The 21,564-nt window shown below is 39.2% G+C and overlaps 1 protein-coding gene across 2 annotated transcripts in view; it reads right to left on the reverse strand.

The window, feature by feature from the left end:
• The window catches only part of BCAT1 (branched chain amino acid transaminase 1), a 59,718-nt gene extending 43,400 nt beyond the window's left edge, over positions 1–16,318 (reverse strand). The window contains exon 1 of one of the 2 annotated variants that reach the window (XM_013947283.2): positions 16,271–16,318. In XM_013947283.2, the coding sequence (XP_013802737.1) occupies positions 16,271–16,279 (9 nt within the window). In that variant the 5' untranslated portion in view covers positions 16,280–16,318. The remainder of the gene's footprint in view (positions 1–16,270) is intronic. The other variant, XM_013947284.2, reaches the window with a different exon arrangement.
• Positions 16,319–21,564: the final 5,246 nt, after the last annotated feature.

A 21,564-nucleotide genomic window follows, 5' to 3' on the forward strand; every position in this document is an offset into this window, starting at 1 on the left:
TCTGGCTATACACTCCTTACAATCAACTAAAGAAGGATCTGCTAAGAGAGATCACAAATCCCTTTACAATGTACCAACACACATTACCTTAAAAGCTCATTAAAAAGATGCTTCATTTACCTTAAAGCTTAGTTTTGGGTTTTTTTATTTCTCCAGAAAGACAAGTCTTTTTGCTAGAGTCTGTTGAACACCGTTCAGTGTCGGAGACCCTAGCAGGACTTAAGTGTTACCCAAACTGAGGGACAGCCTGAACTAAGCACTGTAAAACAGATGCTTGCTTTCCCTGTAATTCTTCAAATACTCCCAAATTCAGTGGTGAAACTCCAGAAGGCCTTCATGAGACCATCAGCTTATAACAGCTAAGTATGCTGTCCGTGAATTAAGCCAACTGATTCTACTTTGCACGGCAGTGAATTAGGATGGAGAACATATTGGTTGCCAGCTGAAGGGATGATAACTGCCAGCTGTGAAAACAAGAACTCCTCAAACAGCTCCAGTTCCATTGTTGGCTTTTGTCTAATATCTAATATGCAAAACTGGATTTTCTAATAACAGTTACTGGTGATAGCAAATACTGACAAGTGCTTAGTCATTATTCTTCAGTCTCTTTCCATCTCTGCTTTGCGAAGTTACTCTAAAGCCAGGTGTTGGTATCACACAGAAAGAAGAGAATTTGCATGTAGTCTAACCTTCTCTTTCATGATCTTTAAAGAGATACAAAATTTACAAGTGAATTTCAAGTGCGAATCACTTGCAGAAAGAACCATTAGGGGCTTAATCATGTTTTCATTCAGTTCAAAGTTCCCATTGAACTCAGTGAAGTCAACAGTCCATTTTTTGAGCATATGCCATTGGGCCAGTCCTGTTCTCAATGAAGTCATAATGTTTTATACATTTAATTCATATTTAAAGCAGTAGCTAACTGCCTTTGTTAACCACGCTGAATTCAAATTGAGCTAATTCCTCAGCACTAGAAAGACATACCACAATTACCTTCTAATTAATGGAGTCATATTTTAATGGCTTATAAATCTGAAACATGCTGTTAAATACAATAACGGAAATTACTCCCTGGTTTATCACCCACATTGCCAAGGGAGACGTGCCAAGGCTGGATTTGCCCTTCTTATTTAATAGCATGGTAGATTTAAAACTATACCCATTACAATACTGACATTATCCTGAAGATACATTTAAGATACTGTGTCAGAGCTTCCTTAAAAGCCACTCGAGTTTGTAGAACCCGTCCCAGCCCAAAATATTAAGATGCTGTGCAACTACGTTGGCATGACAGTATTTTCTATGTTGCAGTGGAGAACCAACAACCATTTTTATGGTATATGGAGCTGCTCTTTGTAAACTTGAAATATCACAGTATTTCACCATTTTCCTTCAAAAAATTGGGTAATTTTGAACTTGCACACTGATGTTAGTTACTGTAAAGCTTATATGAGCAAAAAGTGTAAAGTATACACCTTAGATTGAATTAGCTACCTTAAAAAATGGGTTTTATAAGTCATTGTATTACTGAAAAACACTATCAAAATAAAGACCTGGTGAAAATTATTTTTTTTATTTATTGTTATAGAGCAGCTCAATGGTATAATTATTATTATTGCAAATCCTTCGTGTTTAAAAAGTAATCACAATGAACTCAGCTGGCTTATAGCGCTGCCGCGCAGTAGTACTTACTTCCAACTTAATTCTAATGTAAAGGATATGTAAGGCCTATTACAGGGTTCTTCTCAATGTGTGATGGAACATACCAAGTCTGGTACCAATCATCACAAGATTTTGCAGTTGCCTCCATGTGCGATGTAATCTGTCACTCTTTTTCAAAGAAACAATTCTTTAATCAGTGCTATCCTCACTTTGTTTTCCAGGTTGTTTGATAACTCTTCTCACCACTGGGGAATAAAAAACCCTTTCCCTTAGTGGAAGGTAAGAGTAAAAAAAATATATTGCAAATAATTTCTATAGAGTCCACACTATCAGCTAGGAAATTGTATTTACTGTTTTTTAAAACAGCTCAAGATCTGCAGTTTCAGAAACTCCTTAGTCATCTTTTTGGTTTCTCATCCCTACTGAACTGATGCAGCTGATCTTTGTCAATGCTCATGTCTTTCTTTGGCAGTGTTCTCAGGGCTGCTAACGCCCCAAAACTTAGGATAATCTATGCATTTCATTAAGGCGTTCAGATCAGAGTGCAGCTTTCTTGATAATATGACTGTGAACATCTAATCTGAAATTCTGTGTAAATACCTCCCTAAATATGAATGAAATGACCCAGTGTGTCCTTAAACAAGTCAGTCCACAGATATCTCTGATGTCTCCACTGTGACCCAGAATTTCATCAACACCACCCGTGCCCTGTTTAGAGCACTGCCAGTGACAGGGAACATCAGAAAAACCAATTTCAGGCTGCTGCTGCTGCTGCCTAGGAAGGCTAGAATTGTAGGCAGTGCTTTGTTGGCAGCTGTTGGCTATTCATGGGGGAGGAGAACCTAAAGAAGCAAATAAGCCAGAGATGCACAGCTGTGGTGGCATATAGCCCCTTCTATTGAGATGATCCCGTCTCCTGCTACGCAGAAAAGCATACAACCAACACTATCCTGTGGCAGCCATCAGGGCCCTGTAAAGATGGAATGATAGCTTCTCAGTCAGAGGCCATATGAAAACCAGTCTTCGATGGAGAATGTTCTTTCTGAGACATTTCTCCAAGCTAAAACAGTGTCTTACTGCTTTTTTCCGTGCTTGCTTCTGGCTATTAAGTGTCTAATAAAGATTTTATGCTCTAATTTACTTTGGGAGGATAATGAAATTAGAATATTTATCTGTGATTTCAGATATCTAGCAGATTAATGCATTCAGTACAATTAAACATGGTTTATATGATGGTACTGCCTACAGGGGAACCAAATTACGTGTGTGACAACAGGTACTCATGCATTCACACCCATAAAATCATAGTTGCCCTTCTGTTCCAGGTATAAAATAAGAGTCCAATGTGCACAAGTGCCGCACATTCTGTGTTGCTCCTTTCATATAAAGCATTTCCATGATTTGAAAACATCATTTATTTCTCTGCAGAAAATGCTAATATGATCTGACAGCCATACCACATAAAATATGAATTTGCAGAAAAAGGGCTACTGAAAGCAGAATGATGTTCACTGCTTAAAAAATAAAAAACATCAACCCATTGTCAGATTGACAGAGAAAATCTGAATACTGCTGTAGGGCTGAGTCATACAATATTACTTTTAACATAAAGTAAAAAGACTTTTAGTTAATGACCTTTATGAAAGACTTCTAGAGCTTGAGAAACTCATTTATGTTATCCAACAGCCAGGCATGCTTACCTTCACGTGCCATGGGAGTAACTGTATGGTATACAAATAATATTTTTAAAGTGTCTGTATATTGTATGGATATGAATGTGAACATATACGTGTGTGTCACCACGTGAATGTCACCAGGTGAGTTCATCAGGCTGGGTTGCTTACAGGACAGCATGCCTTACCATATACTACCATGACAAAATCTCATCCACACTACTTCTTTTAAATATTCTCTTTTCAAAATCAACAAGAAAGAAAGGATAAGAAAACTACCTCTTAAATTGTATTTCTAACCACTTATCAAGCCAAACAGAGATCCTTGAGATATCTTTGCTTGTTAGCTTGGCACACACTTTAGGTATTGGCTTGATAGGCTTAAATAATGAATCCACAGAATAGGTACAGCACAAATCCCAGAGCAGCTCCATTGACATGCCGCAATGTATACATAGATCAGAACACACAGAAAAAAGAGGGCAATTCATCACAGGCCACTTCAGTGCTTAGATTTATACTTAGTTCATCAAGAAGAATTCTTGTTTGTGTTGACTTCTGCACTTCCCATGTATTTCTCTCTAAGACTACTCTTACCTGACATGTATCTGCATTGATGCCTTGACTGCTGAGCATTATCACTTTACCATGGCTTCTTGTTCAAGACCATCCCTTGAGCTGGTACTAATGCTGGTTACACAGACAGGCAGTGTAATAAGGGCATAGAATAAAGGAAAATACAAGGCAACTAGCAGAAAAAAAGAAAGCAAACTTCCTGATGATTTAATGATGACCTTGGCATGAAAGCACCAGAGCTTAGAACATGCACAAATTTCTTCATTCAAGAAAACTGCATTTCAAAAATTAAGGTTGAATTTAAAAAAGATATCATTAAATTAGTGCAAAAGAATGTGCAGGCACTTATCCTCTGACTTGAGTAGTTTATCTGGTTTAGTTTAAAACAATTTAAGAAGCAGTTTAAATAAAACTGAAATATGCTTCTCTTAAAACAAATACCTCTATGGTATTTACATAAAAGACAATTCAGATTATACTAGCACAACTTATTGGTTAGAAAAACTTTAAAATGGAGAACAGAGAGCAATTGAAATATTGGTACTCTATCCAAGATTCATATTTAGTAGCATTAATAGCTATCACAACTCTAAAAGCAGAGTAAGTTGGTTTTAAAAGATTAAACAAATGCAGCACAATGCTGCCGAAGTAGAGTCACTGCAGTCAGGAGTCAGGTGAGAAACCTCTCCAGGAAAGAATGACAATTTTTTGATGCAGTGCTTAAATGAATTTTTGAATGAGTTCAGTAACAAGCTTTCTTGTACAACAGGTTAGGCATATCAGCTCACCTGAAAGGTATACAGCAAGACTAGGCAAGGTGAAGGATAACTACTTCTGAAACTCAAAAGGAATGTTTGCTTGATAAACTGGATTACAAAGAAGGCTAGAGGGGAGAAAAGAGCACACTAGAAATATAAAATCATTTTAATTTGTTGCAAGTAACTCTAAGAAGAACCTGACAGGACTGTATTTAGTTTCAAGCTAAAACTATTCTGCCAGATATTTTGGAAAACTTACAACATAAGCTGTGAACCTGGAGTGTAAAATGTGATTGTTCCCAGTTCAAAGGTGTTGAAAACCTGCCACCAGACTCCCCCAACACAGGGCATAAAGCAGCTATGTAATTCTGTTTGGTGTCCCTTTATTCCCTTATTAGTTCTGTCTTGATATATTCCCTGCACAACCATACAATCCTACTTCCTATTTTCTTTACATAACTAGATAAGTACTATAAAGAAACCTTCTTCCCAAATGACCTCCAAAGGCAATCTGCTTTAACCTTATTTTCGAAGCTCATTGCTCATACTGTTTTTACTTTTGTTTCCCTTTCTATGAACCTTCTGTTATTCTGTCACTCCCTAGTGCCATTTCCTCCGTCTTCACCCTTTTGCTCAGCTCACTGACTCTTCCCTTCTCACTGGAGAAAACAGTCTTGTTTTATTAGGAGAATAGAGGGGATGACCTAATGGATCTCTTCCATCTCTAACTCCTATGAACAGTGCCTGTAAGCGCTTCTTTTGTTGGTTTGTTTGTCTGCTCTAGCATTAATTAGGTTTTTAACAAGTGCCTTGTTTGCTAGAACGGCATAAAGAAAAACATATTAAAGCAGCCAACTGGATCTGGTTGACCTATAAATTCATCTGCCTGTTTTCTGAACAGATAGTGTTTTATGGCTGTGATATGGTTGTTGCTCAAACAAAATAAAACCAAATCTATAGGCATCATGATTTTATTGTTTGGGCCCAATTCTTGTTGATATGAAATCTTTTACATCACACTGGCAACAAGAAAGAGCATAAATGTTATATCTATCCTCCCCTACCAGGGTAGAACAGCTTTACTATTAAACACAAAGCAGTTTCTGTTGATTATCCTTTCTAACATTTCACATTCCATAAACCCAGGTACTAAATTAGCATCTTAAGATTTTATAGTAACATTAACCAGAGCTATGAGATACATTTTTAATTGCACTGTTCTACTAACAAAGGTGAGTGTAAGCACAATGAAAAAAATTCTGCTTATTTTCCTCAGGGATCCAGCATGGGTTATACTGCCAACACCTTGTATACTGAAACAACTATACAGGTCTAGTACAGATCTGGTCTAAAATGCATAAAATATAGTTAAGAGTTTATTTGTGAAATTCCCTGATTTTCCCTGAAAGCACACACTGATACTACAGCTGATGACCGAGGCAAGTGGTTTGATGTGATGTAATTAGCAAATGATAATGTTAACAATACAAACATATATGTAGCAGAGACAAACAAAATCATTATCTGAAGAGTAACTGAAGGCTTAGAACTGGAAACAGATAATTTCGTGGGGGAGAGGACAGCTTCTATAGTTTGCAAATAAATCACTGTAGACTCCTAGGGAAAAAAACAAACCACAGCAGATACAGTGATGTGTTCCAAAAAGAGAACTGACATGCTTAAAGAGCTAATAGATGAAAACTTGCATTTGAGAACAAACTCCTGTGCCCAATCTCTCATAACTACAGTGGTAACAGAAGGAATACAGGATCAGACCTTAATCACTGGCCTGTACTCTGCAGTCATTTGTAGCTATTCTCACAGTGCTCAGAGCATGTCCCATTTAAGTCCATTTTGCACTGGAATAAAGGTTTACATAAGACACTGAGCAATGATGAATCACACACTGAAACCAAAAGCTTAGGGGGAAAAAAAAGGCTTTTGGAGGGGAAAGAAGCTACTGTTTTCCCCACAAGTCCTGCATACACTCCCACTAGAGATAATAAACCAGTACCTTACAGACCGGCTCTCCAACAACATCAAGTACAATGAAATGCCCAGCAACTGTGCATGTGGTTGCTGGTCTGTGAAGGGCAGACATATACTGGCTTGATATCACATCTAGCCCTGATAATTTTGCATGGCCTATTTAATTCATCACTGAGTATCAAATGCCACTGGTGCAAAAGCATGGGAAGCATTGACTCTGATAGGGTTAGGCTGTTAGGGCAGTCACTGCCTGTTCCCTGTTTAGCTGTTAGGTGTCCAACAGATAAAGCTGATAAAGCATGGCAGCGGCTATCTAACCTGGGATCCGAATGGGCTCAATACTGCAGGTACACTCTGCCTGACTATTCAGAGGAGTACTCTTTATCAACGTGCCTCTTAAGCTTCGTTGTTCTTTTCAAATGGCTTAGCACAGTCACTTTCTTTAGCTTGCAGGCAGAACTGTACGTACCTGGATATGTGCTCTGCCTGGACACCTTGCTGCAGAAGGACCCTGACTTGAGCTTTCAAATCTTGCAGTGGATTGAGTGATCTAATAGGTGACTTGAGATGGGTGATGGAAGCCAGGACAGAAAAAGGAGAAGGACAGCAGGTTTTGGCTAGGGGTATTACATATACTGTGCTTTCTCTTGTATTCTGATGGTAGAATAGTTCCTATGGTTCTTGCAGTTATTTTATAAATGTTTGTTCAAGACAAAGAAGAACTGAGACCTTCATTATTTATAAGCTTTAAATTAAGCTTCTCACTGTAAGCTTCTCACTGTAAGCCTTAAAAATTAGTACTGGCTCTATAGTCACAACACCCAAGTGAAGGAAGGTAGAAGTATCTGTCTCTTTTACAGACAGGAAATTTAGGCACAGATTGTCCCACCTGCACTCTTCACACACATGTTGGCTGTTGCCTCAGAGTTTGCCGAGGTTGCTCCAGAGAAGGCTGACATATGCAGGAACAGGGTGTGCACAGCTCCTGAGGAACTGAATCTAGAGCTCCTTTTCCGTATAGAGACATACCCATTATATCCATTACAGTTGAGGTAATTCTAAAGGAAGAAGAACAAGTGTAACTGACTGATGTGATTTTTGGCTGTGCACTCTATTCACATATGGCTATGCCCTACGCAAGCTTCTTTCATAACAGCACACAGGTGATGACTGCCGAAGTCCTATCTATACTAGCTCCAGTGAGTTTTAATAAGTGGGTTGAAGTAGTGGGAGATCTCTCCCTGGATTTTAACAAAGCCTGGATTATATCCTTGTGGTGTGTTCTTTGGTATGTGTTCAAACACTGCCTTCACCTGAATTAATCTTACACAATTCAAAAAAGCATAGAGGAAGTTGAAGCCATTTTCCTGAAGTAAAAGGCACTAGGACAGAGCTATCCTGCAGGGAATGTGGTTGAAGACAGCATATACCCTGATGTTTGTTTTCTTGTTTAAATTAACAACAAACTACAGAGAGGAAGCATGTTTGCATGACAGAAATCCAGCTGTGAATATGATAGCAACTTCTCTTACTTTACAGTCTTTATGAGGTTCCGTGGGTGCAATCAGAGGTGGTAAGCATAACCCATAACACCAAGGAAACATAAATAATCACATGGAAGCTTACTAACAATCCAAGCAAAGCAGAACACAACTACAATGTCACACATCACTTCCTTGAATGTGGAAAAACACCATATGAGCAACATAAATCATATCAGCCACAAGAAGCTGCTTTTCTTGATGATGTCTGCTCAAAAGAGGTAAAATTTTTCAGACTAGTGACAAAGGCTAGATTAATCCAGCTGCAAAGTATATATTTGACAATGTATAATAACTTTAAGATAGGGCAAAAATCATGCATGATAGCACTCCAAAATTTTGGATGCTTCAGAACTAAAGTTATCCCTATGGGTCCTTTCTAAATACCTTGTGAGCAAGCACTTCATCTGAAATCACCTATCACATTTGTTGACAGTGCTCAGAGCAAACTGGATTCTGCACAGGGAAGTCAAGAGCAAAATATCACTCAGCACATTAAAAGTGACCTTGAAAAAGGTATGGTCACAGATGAGGTATTTGTAGAGATGCCAGCATTAAGCACACAAAGCAAACTTGACACTCAAGTATCAAGCAAACAGAGGCTCTTTGCCAAAATTATTGCATGGTAAAAGGTCATCACAAGAGTGATACAATCTCTAGTAGAAAAGAGGTAACTTTGAAATACTAAGAAGTGGGACGAGTACTGAGGATAATAAATAGACCTATTATGAGTAAATACTGATCAACATCTCTATCAAAGATCAAGCAGCCCTATTCAGCTCAAGAAGTCTAATTTGGTAAGACTTATTTATAACACTCCATGAACCAAAGGTTTTGTCCAACTTAGTACCACATGAATATCAACAGTCTTGACTAGAATGTCTCTGTCATTTCTGGACTTATGAAGCTAGTGAACAATTTAATATAATTTAGAATCTGGTCTGATATGTCTTATGTTGGAATCCAGTTCACCTGGAAGTGGCATGACACAACATATTCATTTCATACATATGTCACAATAAATATTTTGGCTAACTGACATGATGAAAACATTGCTGGCTACAACAGAATCCCTTAAAAGAAAATATAAAGTACACAAATGTAAACATAGCATTTTCAGTTCAATGAAGAACCAGAAATGAATGCTGATGTTACTGAACTTCTGTCTCCGAGTGTCAAGTAGAGCAGCCAACCTGTAAATGTTTGAATCGTCTCTGAAAAGGTGTGAAAGGCAAAGGATAATATTAAAAAATGGGGCTATTCTAATGGTACAGACACTGCTCAATATGGAGAAAGCATAGATTACAGAACTTGTATCTGTATTTATCAGAGCACTGTGTAATACTGAGGAACAAGCTAGGTCTATGGATCAGGTCACAGCACAGGGTCGGTTTAAGAAAAAAGCACAACTGTGATAGAAGGATATGAAAAGCAGAACTGAACCCAATGCAGTCAAACAACCAAATGAACTTCTCCTATGGTTTCAGAAACAAAATACTTTCTGGCATGGGAAACTTTCTTTCATTTGTCTCCCAAACTACATTTCTGTTTCTAAAGATGGTTAATCCTGTTTAAGGCAGAGTCTGTAATTTAGCTCCCATGCACATATAAATAGACTACTTGCATATCTAACCATGCTACTTAGAAAGCAGATGCTATATACATGAGAGCAGAGCATACTATAATTAAGACAATAAGGATAAATGCATTAAATATATAAGCCTAAGCACAGTGTGATTTTTTTATTCTGTGTGAGTGCCTGTACACATTCAGCTGTGCAGCTTAGCCTTTGCAGCATAGCCTTTGTGGCTATGTAACCACTGTATGCTGTAACACTCTATGCTACTACTACTACCTAATATTGTGCACGGAGGCTCACATTACATTTTTATACCATTAGACAACCTCTAACACTAGCACTGACTGTGATCTTGGTAATTTTGCTAAGGAACATAAAAGCCTAAATCCTGTTCTCAAAAATGGTTACGATAGTTCTGAATATTTAACAAGTCCAGAGCCTATCCAAAAAAATGTCCTGTGATTTTACTGGATAAAAAACCTAACCTTTCCATCTGTTTCTCAAACTTTAAAATCAGGGAAATGAATCTACATCATGGATCTGGTAAGATACTTAACAATTAGCTTGCAAAACATGTTGAGAATGCAGAGGGTATTAAAACTTGTTACAAACTTTTCTTCCTCATACTGTAGGATGAGAAACTCCATGCATCAACATGAACTATACTATTGCTGCTGACTTTAAGTGAACTATATGCAATTTTTCATAAATTGAATGACGATGGGTAGTTGTGTAAAACTTTGGGAAGAAATCCTTTTTTTTAAAGCTGGAGTATGAAATTTTTTATGGTATATCTATATTCTATATTTACAATATAATAATTTAAAGTTCATAATCCAAAGAATCAAAAAAAGTCTCACCCTTTTCAAAAAGCTGTTGAGCCTTTACAAAAGCTGTAAGAATTCTAACAGTGCATTGAGCTTTTCTTGCAGCCAGAGTTGCATTAAAAAAGATGATCTCACGAATTCATTTTAAAACAAACAAGTCATTATTTTAAAAAGCCAACAGTGTTATTAAAAAAAAAAAATCTTTAAAAAAAGCTGTAAGTTAGTTTTCAGGGAGACATTGATAAGACTGATGGGAAAGAAAGGGATGTATACCTACCACAGCAACAAAGATACTGTCTGTAGCTCTCTAGGAGCTGAAACTAGAACCTGTTTCCTACCCTTCCCATACTCAGAATCAGGTACAGCCACATGAACCCATCATCTGAGCTCTGGCAAATGCAAAACTATTTCTGTGTATGAATATGCATCTATGCACCAAACGCTGGTCTGATCCCACAGATCAAAGGCACATGGGGCAAATCCAGCTGACTTCCAAACATATAGCTGTCCTGTACTGGGAACTCACTTTTAAACCCATGGGGTTAATTCACACAATAATGCCATGCCCAGTAGCCTGTAAGGTTCCTAAATTGTACAGTAACACTGCTTTCAAGTCAGCTTTGAGTCCTAAAGAATGAGGATTTATACTCTTTCAAAATATTTGCATGTTTTAATACACACATACACACACACACAAAATCCTATAATTACTCCTGGATATCCTTGTTGTCTACTGAATTGTCTAATCCCTCACTAATTCTTGCTAAATTTTGATCCATGTTTTTGTTGAAGTCTCCCATAACTCACCCCTTTTCTAAGGTAAACCTCACCATTTCTAAGGTGAACAGTTCCAGGTCTTTCTTCCTCCCAAACCTCCTATCCTTCTCACTGCCCCGCTGAGCCCCTCTGACTGCCACAGCTTTTCTCCTTGTGCTGATTTTGCATAGCATACTAAATGAGCTATGCATTTATATATTTTCATTATTACTCTCCATCTTCTTCCTTATGCACCCTAATTACTTTCTCCTGTTTGAATCCCTTAGGTACCTCCTTAACTTCCCTTTGACATTAGCAACATATTTCCTGGAGGAAATTCCTCTTGCCATCCCTGGCCAGTTCCTACTGGTAAAAATGACACCTATTTATGGAATTAGACAGTATGTTATATGAAAAAAGCATCTAACAAGAACAGAAGACGACCTAGCTTGGCTCCCCAATGCTGATGGTGGAAAGAAAGCACTTTTAGGGAAGGTGCTGAGACTATAGGAGGGAGGTGCAGTCCTCTTCCTCGGCACAAGCAGTACACACACTGATGAATATTGATAAACCTTGCCATAGATCCTAATAAGGTAATTAAAGAAACAAGACTCTTGAAAAAAAAAGGGTCCATATAAAATAGCATTCTTGTGAAGACACTTTCCAGCATTACTGTTCAAACTCTACTGTTAAATGCTTTGAGTTCCTCAGGGTAAAAAGTACTAAAGAGCAGCAAATTATTACTGCTATATTGACATGACAAAGAAATTACCTTTAACAAATAAATCTGTCTATACTGGTGACTTTAAAGACCATCTGTGTACAGAGTTCTTTGTAGACTGTTAAAAGACTCTGGACTACCAAGCAGAGCCCTGGACAAGCACATGCTGATCGGCACTACCCCGTGGAAGACTAAGACTGGAGAAAGAATCTTAGTTCATAAGCTCTTCTACTGGGCAGCTACTTTCAGGGTCCAGGATCACAGGACAATTCAGGTTGGAAGGGACCTCAGGAAATCTGTAGTCCAACCTCTTGCTCAAAGCAAGGTCAGTTATGAGATCAGACCAGTTATTCGGGGCTTTATCCAGTTAGGTCTTGAAAACCTTCAAGGATGGAGGCTGCACAACTTCTCTGGGCAATCTGCCCTACTGCCTGACTGTTCTCATGCAGAATTTTTTTTCCCTATATCCAGTCTGAACCTCTCTTGTTTCAATTTATGTCTGCTATCTGTTGTCCTCCCACTACACATCACAGCGGAGCCTGGCTCCATCTCCTTGACAAACCCCAGTAGGTTTTGGAAAGCTGCTGTTATGTCCTCCCAAAGTGCTATCTTATCCAGACTGAACAAACGCAGCTCCCTCAGCCTCTCAACATGAAAGCTTATAAATAAATAAATAAATAAATCTCAGGAAGGATAATGCAAATTCAAGCATTTAATAGGGAAGTGATGACCAGTGAACAGTCTATGCAAAATTTAACAGACAGGACATGCATGGCACTGATCTCTCTGAATGCTAATGGAAATGAATAAAATCAGCATCTTGCAGAATTAAACCCTATTCCTATACCACAAAAAAACAATATTTTCTGTGCTTACAATGAGTGTTTTTATCAACAGTTGTATGAAATGCTCTAAGAGGCAAACTGAATTAGCATCAGCTGTGTACCTACTAAAAAGTCATGTGGTGCACTTCATTAATGTATTAGGTATGCTCTAAAATAAAACTTGGAACAGACAGCAGACCTCAAGGGAAGAAAAGTAAATGAGTAACTGTTGCAAGGGTATTATGACATTAGTTTGTTAAAACAATAATAAACCTTGGGCCAAGATGCACAATAGATAGACAGGTAAAAATTCTTGACTATTTTAAGATATTTAATTAATTATTTAGTTCATGTTAATTTAACTCAATTATTTATTTCATGTTTACTCTTTTGGATCATTTGATTTACACACCAAAGGGCAACATGAGGCCTTTACATAAGCATAACACTGGATTTTCATTTGCAAAAGCATATGGTAATATTTGCTAAGCTTCTACAACAGGTGCGCTATTTTACGAGGTACTATTACTTGTCCCTTTAATGGGTAAAGTCATAAGGCAATAAAATTGTTTCCAATGTAAATGGGACCAGCCATTCACTTATTTCTATTGTAAAAAGTGGAGGTATCAAGTTGCTAGCATATAGGTGACTATGAATAAAAAATTATGGTCATGTATTCCTTTAATTTATGCCCAAGTATCACCGGAATTTAGATATTCAAGGTAAAGGCCATCTGTTTAATCTCTACATGCAGCCATCATGGCAGCTGGAGAGCCACAATTTATTACCAAATACCACAATCAGTACTGAGTGGCTTGAGCTCATCCACCTCTCTGACTAGCTTATCTAGCACTGTGGAGGACATAATATGTCACTGCAACGCCATATGAAGATGTAAGTCCCCATGTGCTTGGCTTAGGAAGCCTAAAGTCTGTAAACAGAATTAACCCTTCATTCTACCAACACTGAAGCTCCAGAGTTCAAACTTACTAATAACCTGCACTTTGCTACACCTTTGGCTACAATTATTCATTTAAGCAAATGGAATAACACAAGGAAGTAACAGAAATCATATCTATTTTGATTTTTTAGCATGCCTAGCCTGAATAAATCATTTTAAAACAGCTGAACAAATTCAGCTCAAACTGAGTGCTTACACAGTTAATAAACTGATATACCTCCTTTCCTAACATGGTCCTCCCAGGGACAAATTCATTGCTGGAGAACTCCATTTGAATTATTTTCATCTATGGAATTAAAACAAGGATATCTATGGTCTGTGGGCTGGTTTAGCAAGATATCAACTGCATTAAAACTACCTTCTGACATGGTAATCTTCCATTTTGCCTATGAATTTGTAGCAGATTTCAACATGGTTGGAAAAATCAAAACATCCACTTGATCACATGATGCTGGGAGTGCTAGGCCTGTCAGTAGCAATCAGTGCAATAGGTGGACAAGGCAGGACTGCAGAAACCAGAGGCACAATTCATTTGTTACATATAATATTCCTTTAAACAGGCCCAGGAAGAGAGGGCTGATGGTCAGCTGGAAATGTTTCAAAGGCAAAGGAAGAGTTTGGACTAAAAGCAGGAAATGGCGAAGTGGGAGATGAAGGCATAAGGAGCTGTAATAATGCTGTTGCTCACTGATACCTTTATAATTTTATTATTTTTTGCAGAAGTATCTTAATAATCAAATTGCATTTGGTCTTCCCCTTTGATACATGCTTTGCAAATACACAGTGACAGCCATAACCCTGAAGAGCTTACAGTCTGAACAGATGAGGCAAATAAAGGGTAAAGGGCCCAGACAGCACTGACTTGCCCATGGCTACACCCCTTGCCAGCGACAAGAGTGTACAGATATTCTAGCACTGTAGCTATTGCTTCATGCTGTCTTCTCTGCAGAAAAAATACTAAGCAAAGTTAGGTTTTGTGCATGTGTAAGGAATTCAATGAGATGTCATTGCTGCTTTGAGCAAATGGGCAGGTCTATGGCTTGTTTGCTACTTGTTTTTTGCATGGGCATGCATAGCATTGCTGTCAGGTGCTGGATTATGCCCCAGGAGACTGAAGTCCAGCCCTCCTTCCTAGTCACACAACAGGTACAACAAAAATGGTATAAAATGTGACAGCCTGTCTCACTCCTTGACACACTTGCATTCTGGCCCTTAGCATTCTGGCTGGGGGGGAAAACTGCTTGGGTTTTTTCCATGAGCAGTTTTAGATCTTCTGCAATGACTGGTCTGACACTCTCCAGTTGCAGAAAGTACAAATGAGACTAATCAGAGCATCCTGAGGTCTGACACTCACCTATTGCAGATCTGCTATCATCAGTAGCACCTGCACCACTTCTAGACATGCATGCAAGAGAGCAAAGTTCTTAAGATGCAGGGTGCGATGAAAGTAATACTCCAGTCAGTGGCAGAGAGGAGCTGGGGTGACACCTGCTAGTTAAATACCTGTTGTGCTCATATTCCATCTGTTGTAGTTACTGAAGAAGAGCAAATAACTCAGTCTTGTTTCTTCTCAGCTGTTAACTTTGGGATCATGCTGCAGCTGAGAAGTTCCCAGTCAGCCCAGCACAGACATTCTTCAAAACCCAAGAATTTCTTTTTGTGCAGCTGCTCCACAGGGTATAAAGTTGCTATGATGTTCCCCCAGTCTAACTGAAAAGCACCCCGTGCCCTTTGTCTTCAGTAGCAAGACTAGACTTTTTTTTAAATCCCCAGATCAGCCTCACCAAGCACAAGAATATAAACATGACACTTACAAAAGGATAGCTCCCACAGATGCTCATCTTTCATGTTAGCATTCACTGCTAACAACTCCTCTTCCATTAACTAAAACTATTTCTGAAATTACTCACAACCTCAAAATATGTATTATTGGGTTTCACCCATAGTCTATTTCAGTACAACGGAAGACATAAAACCTGTAATGAACTCCTAGGCATAAAAAAGCACAATGTCTGCCAGTAGACCATACCCTTTGCAGGTTTCTTTAATCATTTAGAGTCCCGCATTACAAATAGTAAGAAGTCCCCCCGATGAAATTATACACCCTCCCTTCCCCCATTCTCCCTCCCTACTCATTATTTCTTTTCCTATGCCGTCTGCAATGAAACAGCATGGAAAGAGATGGGAATCACACACATCCTGCTTCTGAATCTCAAACAATAAACCGCTTGGAGACTGAAATCTCCTTCACAGGGCATAAATAACACATAAGAGCATTAAAATCGGTATATACAAATCAGTGAACTATGGCTTTGCCTGTTTGCCAAGGACTAGTCCCCCTGCTACTCTGCATCCCCCAAAGGATGGATGAGGGGATTTTGGCAGGAAACCGGCTCCCCTTACCTTGATCATGCTGGCAAACGGGGGTTATCTCCGGGCCGCCGCTGGCTGCGGGCGGCGTTTGGCCGCGGGGTGCCGAGGCGCGGCGGCGGCGCGCTGCGCGGGCTCAGGGCCGGCAGATCCGCCTGCAGGCGCCGCCGTGGCCGCTGCCGCCGCCGCCGCTCGCGGGCGCCGATTGCATCAGCGGGCAGCGCTGCGCGCACGCCAGCCGCCGCTGGGGCAGAGCCGCCCGGCAGCCGGGGCGGCGGCGCCCCGCCCCGCCCCGCCCGGCCCGGCGACGCGCACACCCGCCGCGGCGCGGCCCCCGGGCTAGCAGCGCACCCTCGCCCGGCGGGGGGCAAGGCGGGAGCGAGAGCGGCCCCCCGCCCGCACCCACCCGCCGCGGCAGCTCTGCTTGCCGGGGTCACTCCCCGCACATCGGTCCTTCCCAAGATGGCCCCGCAATCACACGCCACCTCTACCAGCAGAGATGATTAAATGCTTTTACTGAAACTTATACCGAGGGTGACACGTCCTCCTCTCCAAACACGAAGAAAGTCATCATTTTCGGTCTCTGAGTCACTTCCTCTCTCTTGCATCCAAGTTGTCTGCCAAACCAAACACCTCGCAGTTTATCCCTCCCTTCCATCCCCAGGGAGCCCTTCGGCTCTCCCTGCCAAGGCAGGCTTTTCCCAGACTAGCACCTTCCACAAGTATGTGCACAACGTGGGCTGACTCCTCCGGCACAGGCAGTAAACACAACAGTACGTTCACGAACTGCAGAGGGGTAAGAAGACAGTAGGGGCCCATTTGATTCACCTTATTTAGAGCTAGCTGGGATTGCCAGATGCCTTAGGATGGGGCCCTGGGTCCTCAACAGGGCTAGCCCCTGCTAGCCTGTGCCTAGTCCTTGCTGAAGCCCATGTAGCTACATCATCACAGCTCTGCTTGCCCTCAGCTGGCCATACTATAGCTAGCTGGGGCATACTGCTGTGTCTTTGATTACTGTGCATACGTACCTGGCAGGCAGGTCACCAGCACTGGAGGCCAAGGGAATAAACATCAGTCCAGTCTACTCTGGTACTTCTACCATCGCTGCTGCCTGTGAAACTACACAGCAGTAGTACAAAACTGAGACTTTTAAGAGAAAATCCTAGTGTAACCACAATGTAATGCTCACAAAGCGTGCTTACTTTCATCTTTACTGATTTTACAATAGATCTTTTTTTCAGTTACTACTGTTTTCATAAATGTTTCCCACTTCTGATCTGCTTGACAGTAGTTGTAGAAAGCTGTTTCATCTCAACTCCACTGTCAAGTGTCAGCTTCTGTTTTGCATGATGCATGTGAATTATTCTCTCTTGTGTAGTGCCAGAGATCAGTTATATAAACATAAGTAGATTATTGTAACTGCCACTCTTCAGGCAGGTAAAAAAAGTGCTATTTAATGGAATTAGAAAAAATCAGCTTCCAAAGAAACATGGTTAAACAACACTACCCAAACAGAAGTTCATGTAAACAGTGATGTTTCAGTGGCTACTTAGGAAAGCAAAGAAGGCAGCAAAGAAGGCAGCAAAGAAGCGTCAGAGAAATATAATTCATCATCAATGAACTATTCAATGCTCATGACAGCAATTCAATCCATCATCAATGAATTATCTTCAGAATACAAACACAACATAGTAACAGCCACACTGGGTCAGGCCAAAGATATATTTAATCCAATATCCTGTCTCTGATAGTGGACAATAATGATGCCTAAGGAGGAGGACAAGAACAGAAGCATGTAGAAGCACTTCCCTGATATACTCTTTTAGCTTCCAGTGGTCTGTGGTGTGGAGATTTCCTGAGAGAAAGACGGATTCTCTAGGCTTACCAGTCCTTCATGGACTTTCCTTACATTAATTTACCTAGCTGCTCTTCGAACCCATGTAAAATTCATCATCTACAGAAACTTGTGCGGATAAGTTCCACAATATAACTCTATGTTCTGTGGAAAAATATCTCATTTTGTTTTGTTTGGAACACGCTGCCTGAAAATTTAACTTGATGCTCCCTTGTTCTGGTATTGTGAGAAAGAACATAACAAAAAAGAAAATGAAAATATTCATCTCCGCTATGTAATTTGTGATTTTACAGACTTTTATTGAATCCTATCATGTCATCCTTTTCCAGATGAAAAGTCCTAATCTATTTAGTCTTAATATAGAAACAGCTCCATACCTTTGATTATCCCTGCTCTGGGATGAAGGATATGAACTACATAAATCACTCAATATGCAGGTCACCATGTATACTTTCCATTTTCTTTTTCATCTGTATTTCTTTTCCTAATAATACCTCATGTTCTATTTCCTAATTTGACTGTTCCTCAGTGCTGAACTGAACCGATGTTTTCACAGAACTAATTCCAAGATCTCTCTCCTGGATGATAAGAAAACATTCATAGCCCATCACTGCTTACATAAATTTAGCACTGCTTTTTCCCATCATTTTATATTTATAGACATTGAACTATATCTGCTATTTTGTTACTTGTATACTCAATACCAGAAGGTCCTTTTGCAACTCTCTGCAGATGGCTTTAGTTTTGCTGAATTGTTTAAAATCATCACCCTGAAGAGTTTAATTTCCTTGGCACTTTGTCCCTTCACTCTTTGCCTCCATTTCCGTATCATTTGCTGAATTGCACAGACTCCATCTCTTCAGAAAACTGACCATTTATTTCCATCTCTTCTCCTATCTTTTAAGCAATTAATGAAAGCAATCATGAAAGCACTTTTCCTCTTTCTCACAGCTGCTTGTTTTCTAAGAGCCTTTGGTAAAGAACTTTGCCAAGTCTTTTGGAAATCCAAGTAGACCATATCAATTGGACCTCTACTGTCTCCATGTTCACTGAATCCTTCAAAGAAACTTCTAGATTTCCAGATAAGAACTTCCTTTTACAAAAGTCACAAAGAGTCTGCCCCTCAATGTCATTTTTACCCATATATCTACTCTATTTTTTATTACAGTTTCTACAGACTTACTTTAGTTTCCTGAATCACTCTGGAAAAAAAGCAATTTGGATGCAGTTTTACTGCTTTCAAACCTCAGTTTGTCCATTTGAAGAGTATTATGCTGTGAGCTCTTGTTCTTTCTGAATTCTTTGCATCATGGTCCATCATACAGATGTATTTTGAGTTATCCTGCAACTGCAAACTTTTGAGGTACAAAGCAGAATCCATGGCCTGGGCATAACTAAGAGATAGGAGAAGGAAAGGAAACAGAAAGAAGAAATGTTATCTGAATTGGAGAGGACTCGTGAAGACTTGTCTTACTGCAAAGTCAAAACACCAAGATCTCTAGGATATATACTAAAAATTGATCTTTTTATTGACACTCAGGCTGGCCCTAAACTTGCAAAGAAAAATCAGCAAAAGGAGCACAAAACTTATTTTATTGCAAATGTATTGAGATAGAACTTATTTTATCTCAAAATATAAATCATTTCTTGCTGCATCACCCCAGAAAATGAAGTTCCATTAGCAAATGTGCCATATAGGCATATTTTTGCAATATTGCCATGCATTAGTTCACTCTACTTACATTTCCCTGTGTAGCACCCCAGAAGTTATCACAATGCAAGGAATACTGACAGTTTTATCTTTATCTGTACTGATTCAATCAATTGTATTGGTTCCATCAATAATAACATAAATTCTGTACATTCTAAATATTTTGTTTCAATACAAGATGCCACAGACCATTTCTATGCTACACTTTCCATTAATGTAAAGCATTTTTTGAACACGACAGCACTGTTAAACTTCAGAAGTTATAATGAGTAAGTTTTTCACAGATTTGGGAGAATTAGGTAATTTATATGCTTTGAGTCCAGTCTGTTTCCACAAGTTCTAGAGATTCACAAAGTGAATATGAGCTGTGTCACCTGGGGCCCTAGGGGCAGACTGTGTTTGTAGAACAGCCACAGAAAACCTACGATTAACATGCCCCCTTCCTCCATTGAGCCACAAAGAAGCAAGGCAGGAGTGTACTGAGTTTCTTCTGTCCCCTATGGGATCTTGAATGAAATTTCTTAGGAAGACCAAAGGGGCTTTGATCACACAGATTATTCAAACCAGAACTGAACAAACTCACATTTAACCATAGAAATTTGAGCAACTACCTTTGGGAAAATGAAAAAGCTCCATGACATACAGCCAAATGGGGAATTTTGAAAGAAGCAGCTTGTATAATTGCGTAATTCTAAGAGGAATGGAGGGCAGAAGCCCACAGCTTGATACACTTTCAAAGGCTTCCTTTCATAACCTGATGTGAATAAAGAGTATAGAGTGAAGGTGGGTAAAAAGTGAATTTTCTATTTAACAGGAAACTCTGTGGTTCTGAGATTTTTTTCCTTCTGAAATGGAATGAGAAGATTTCAAAATTTGCTGTAGTGAAATGTGGGGAGAACAATTCTGATTCAATCAAAAGATATCATTTTGATAAAATCAGTGCTTCAGTTTGATTTGATCTTTTAAAATTTTCAAAGCTATTTGAAAACTGAAAAACAAAACGTATCTTTTCCAAAAATATCAAAATGGTATGTTTTGATCTTTCTGAAATACTTTGTTTCTGCCTAGTTTTTGTACTAAACCTAAACCTTGCTTAGGTTCCGTAATTGCAAGAAAGTGCACTGGCCCAAATATTGCAATGATGAAAATACCATTTTTCATCTAAAATATTTGTCAGGGAAAAACTGTGAGCGATTTCAGTCACAAAACTAAATCCATTCACAACAAGTAAGAAGGCAACTGCAGGACATGATTCCAGTACAGCTACCTTGCAAAACTGGAAATTCAGTTGTGGAAAGTTTTTAAGTCCTTATGTATTATAAGAAAATGTATGTATTATAAGAAAATGTATGTATGTATGTATGTGTTCATATGCATACAAAATATTAGGATTAGATAACTTGTAACTTATTTTTGTCTTAGAGGACAAGTTGTTCAGGTATTATCATTTAGGCTACAAAAGAATGATCGGAGAAGCTGAAATAATAAGCATTATACATGGGAAGTGATGGTTGTAACAACTAGTCTTAATTTTGGAAAAAAAAACAATTAAGCTTCTCTGTAGAAATGAAAAGATGAAGCCACAGTAGCCTCTCTCAGACACACAGCACACACCACCTCACAGAAGAAAGATTCATGTGAGATGCAAGGTTTCAGTAGATACTGTTTGGAGGGAGAAATAAAATCTTTTGCCAACAGTTGCTTCCCCGGGTGCTCGTTTCCTCATTCCTGCGCTTTTGCCCACCCCCTCAGTTGTGCCAA

The sequence above is a fragment of the Apteryx mantelli genome, chromosome 1 (genome assembly GCF_036417845.1).
Source record: "Apteryx mantelli isolate bAptMan1 chromosome 1, bAptMan1.hap1, whole genome shotgun sequence".
NCBI classification, from domain to species: Eukaryota; Metazoa; Chordata; class Aves; order Apterygiformes; family Apterygidae; genus Apteryx; species Apteryx mantelli.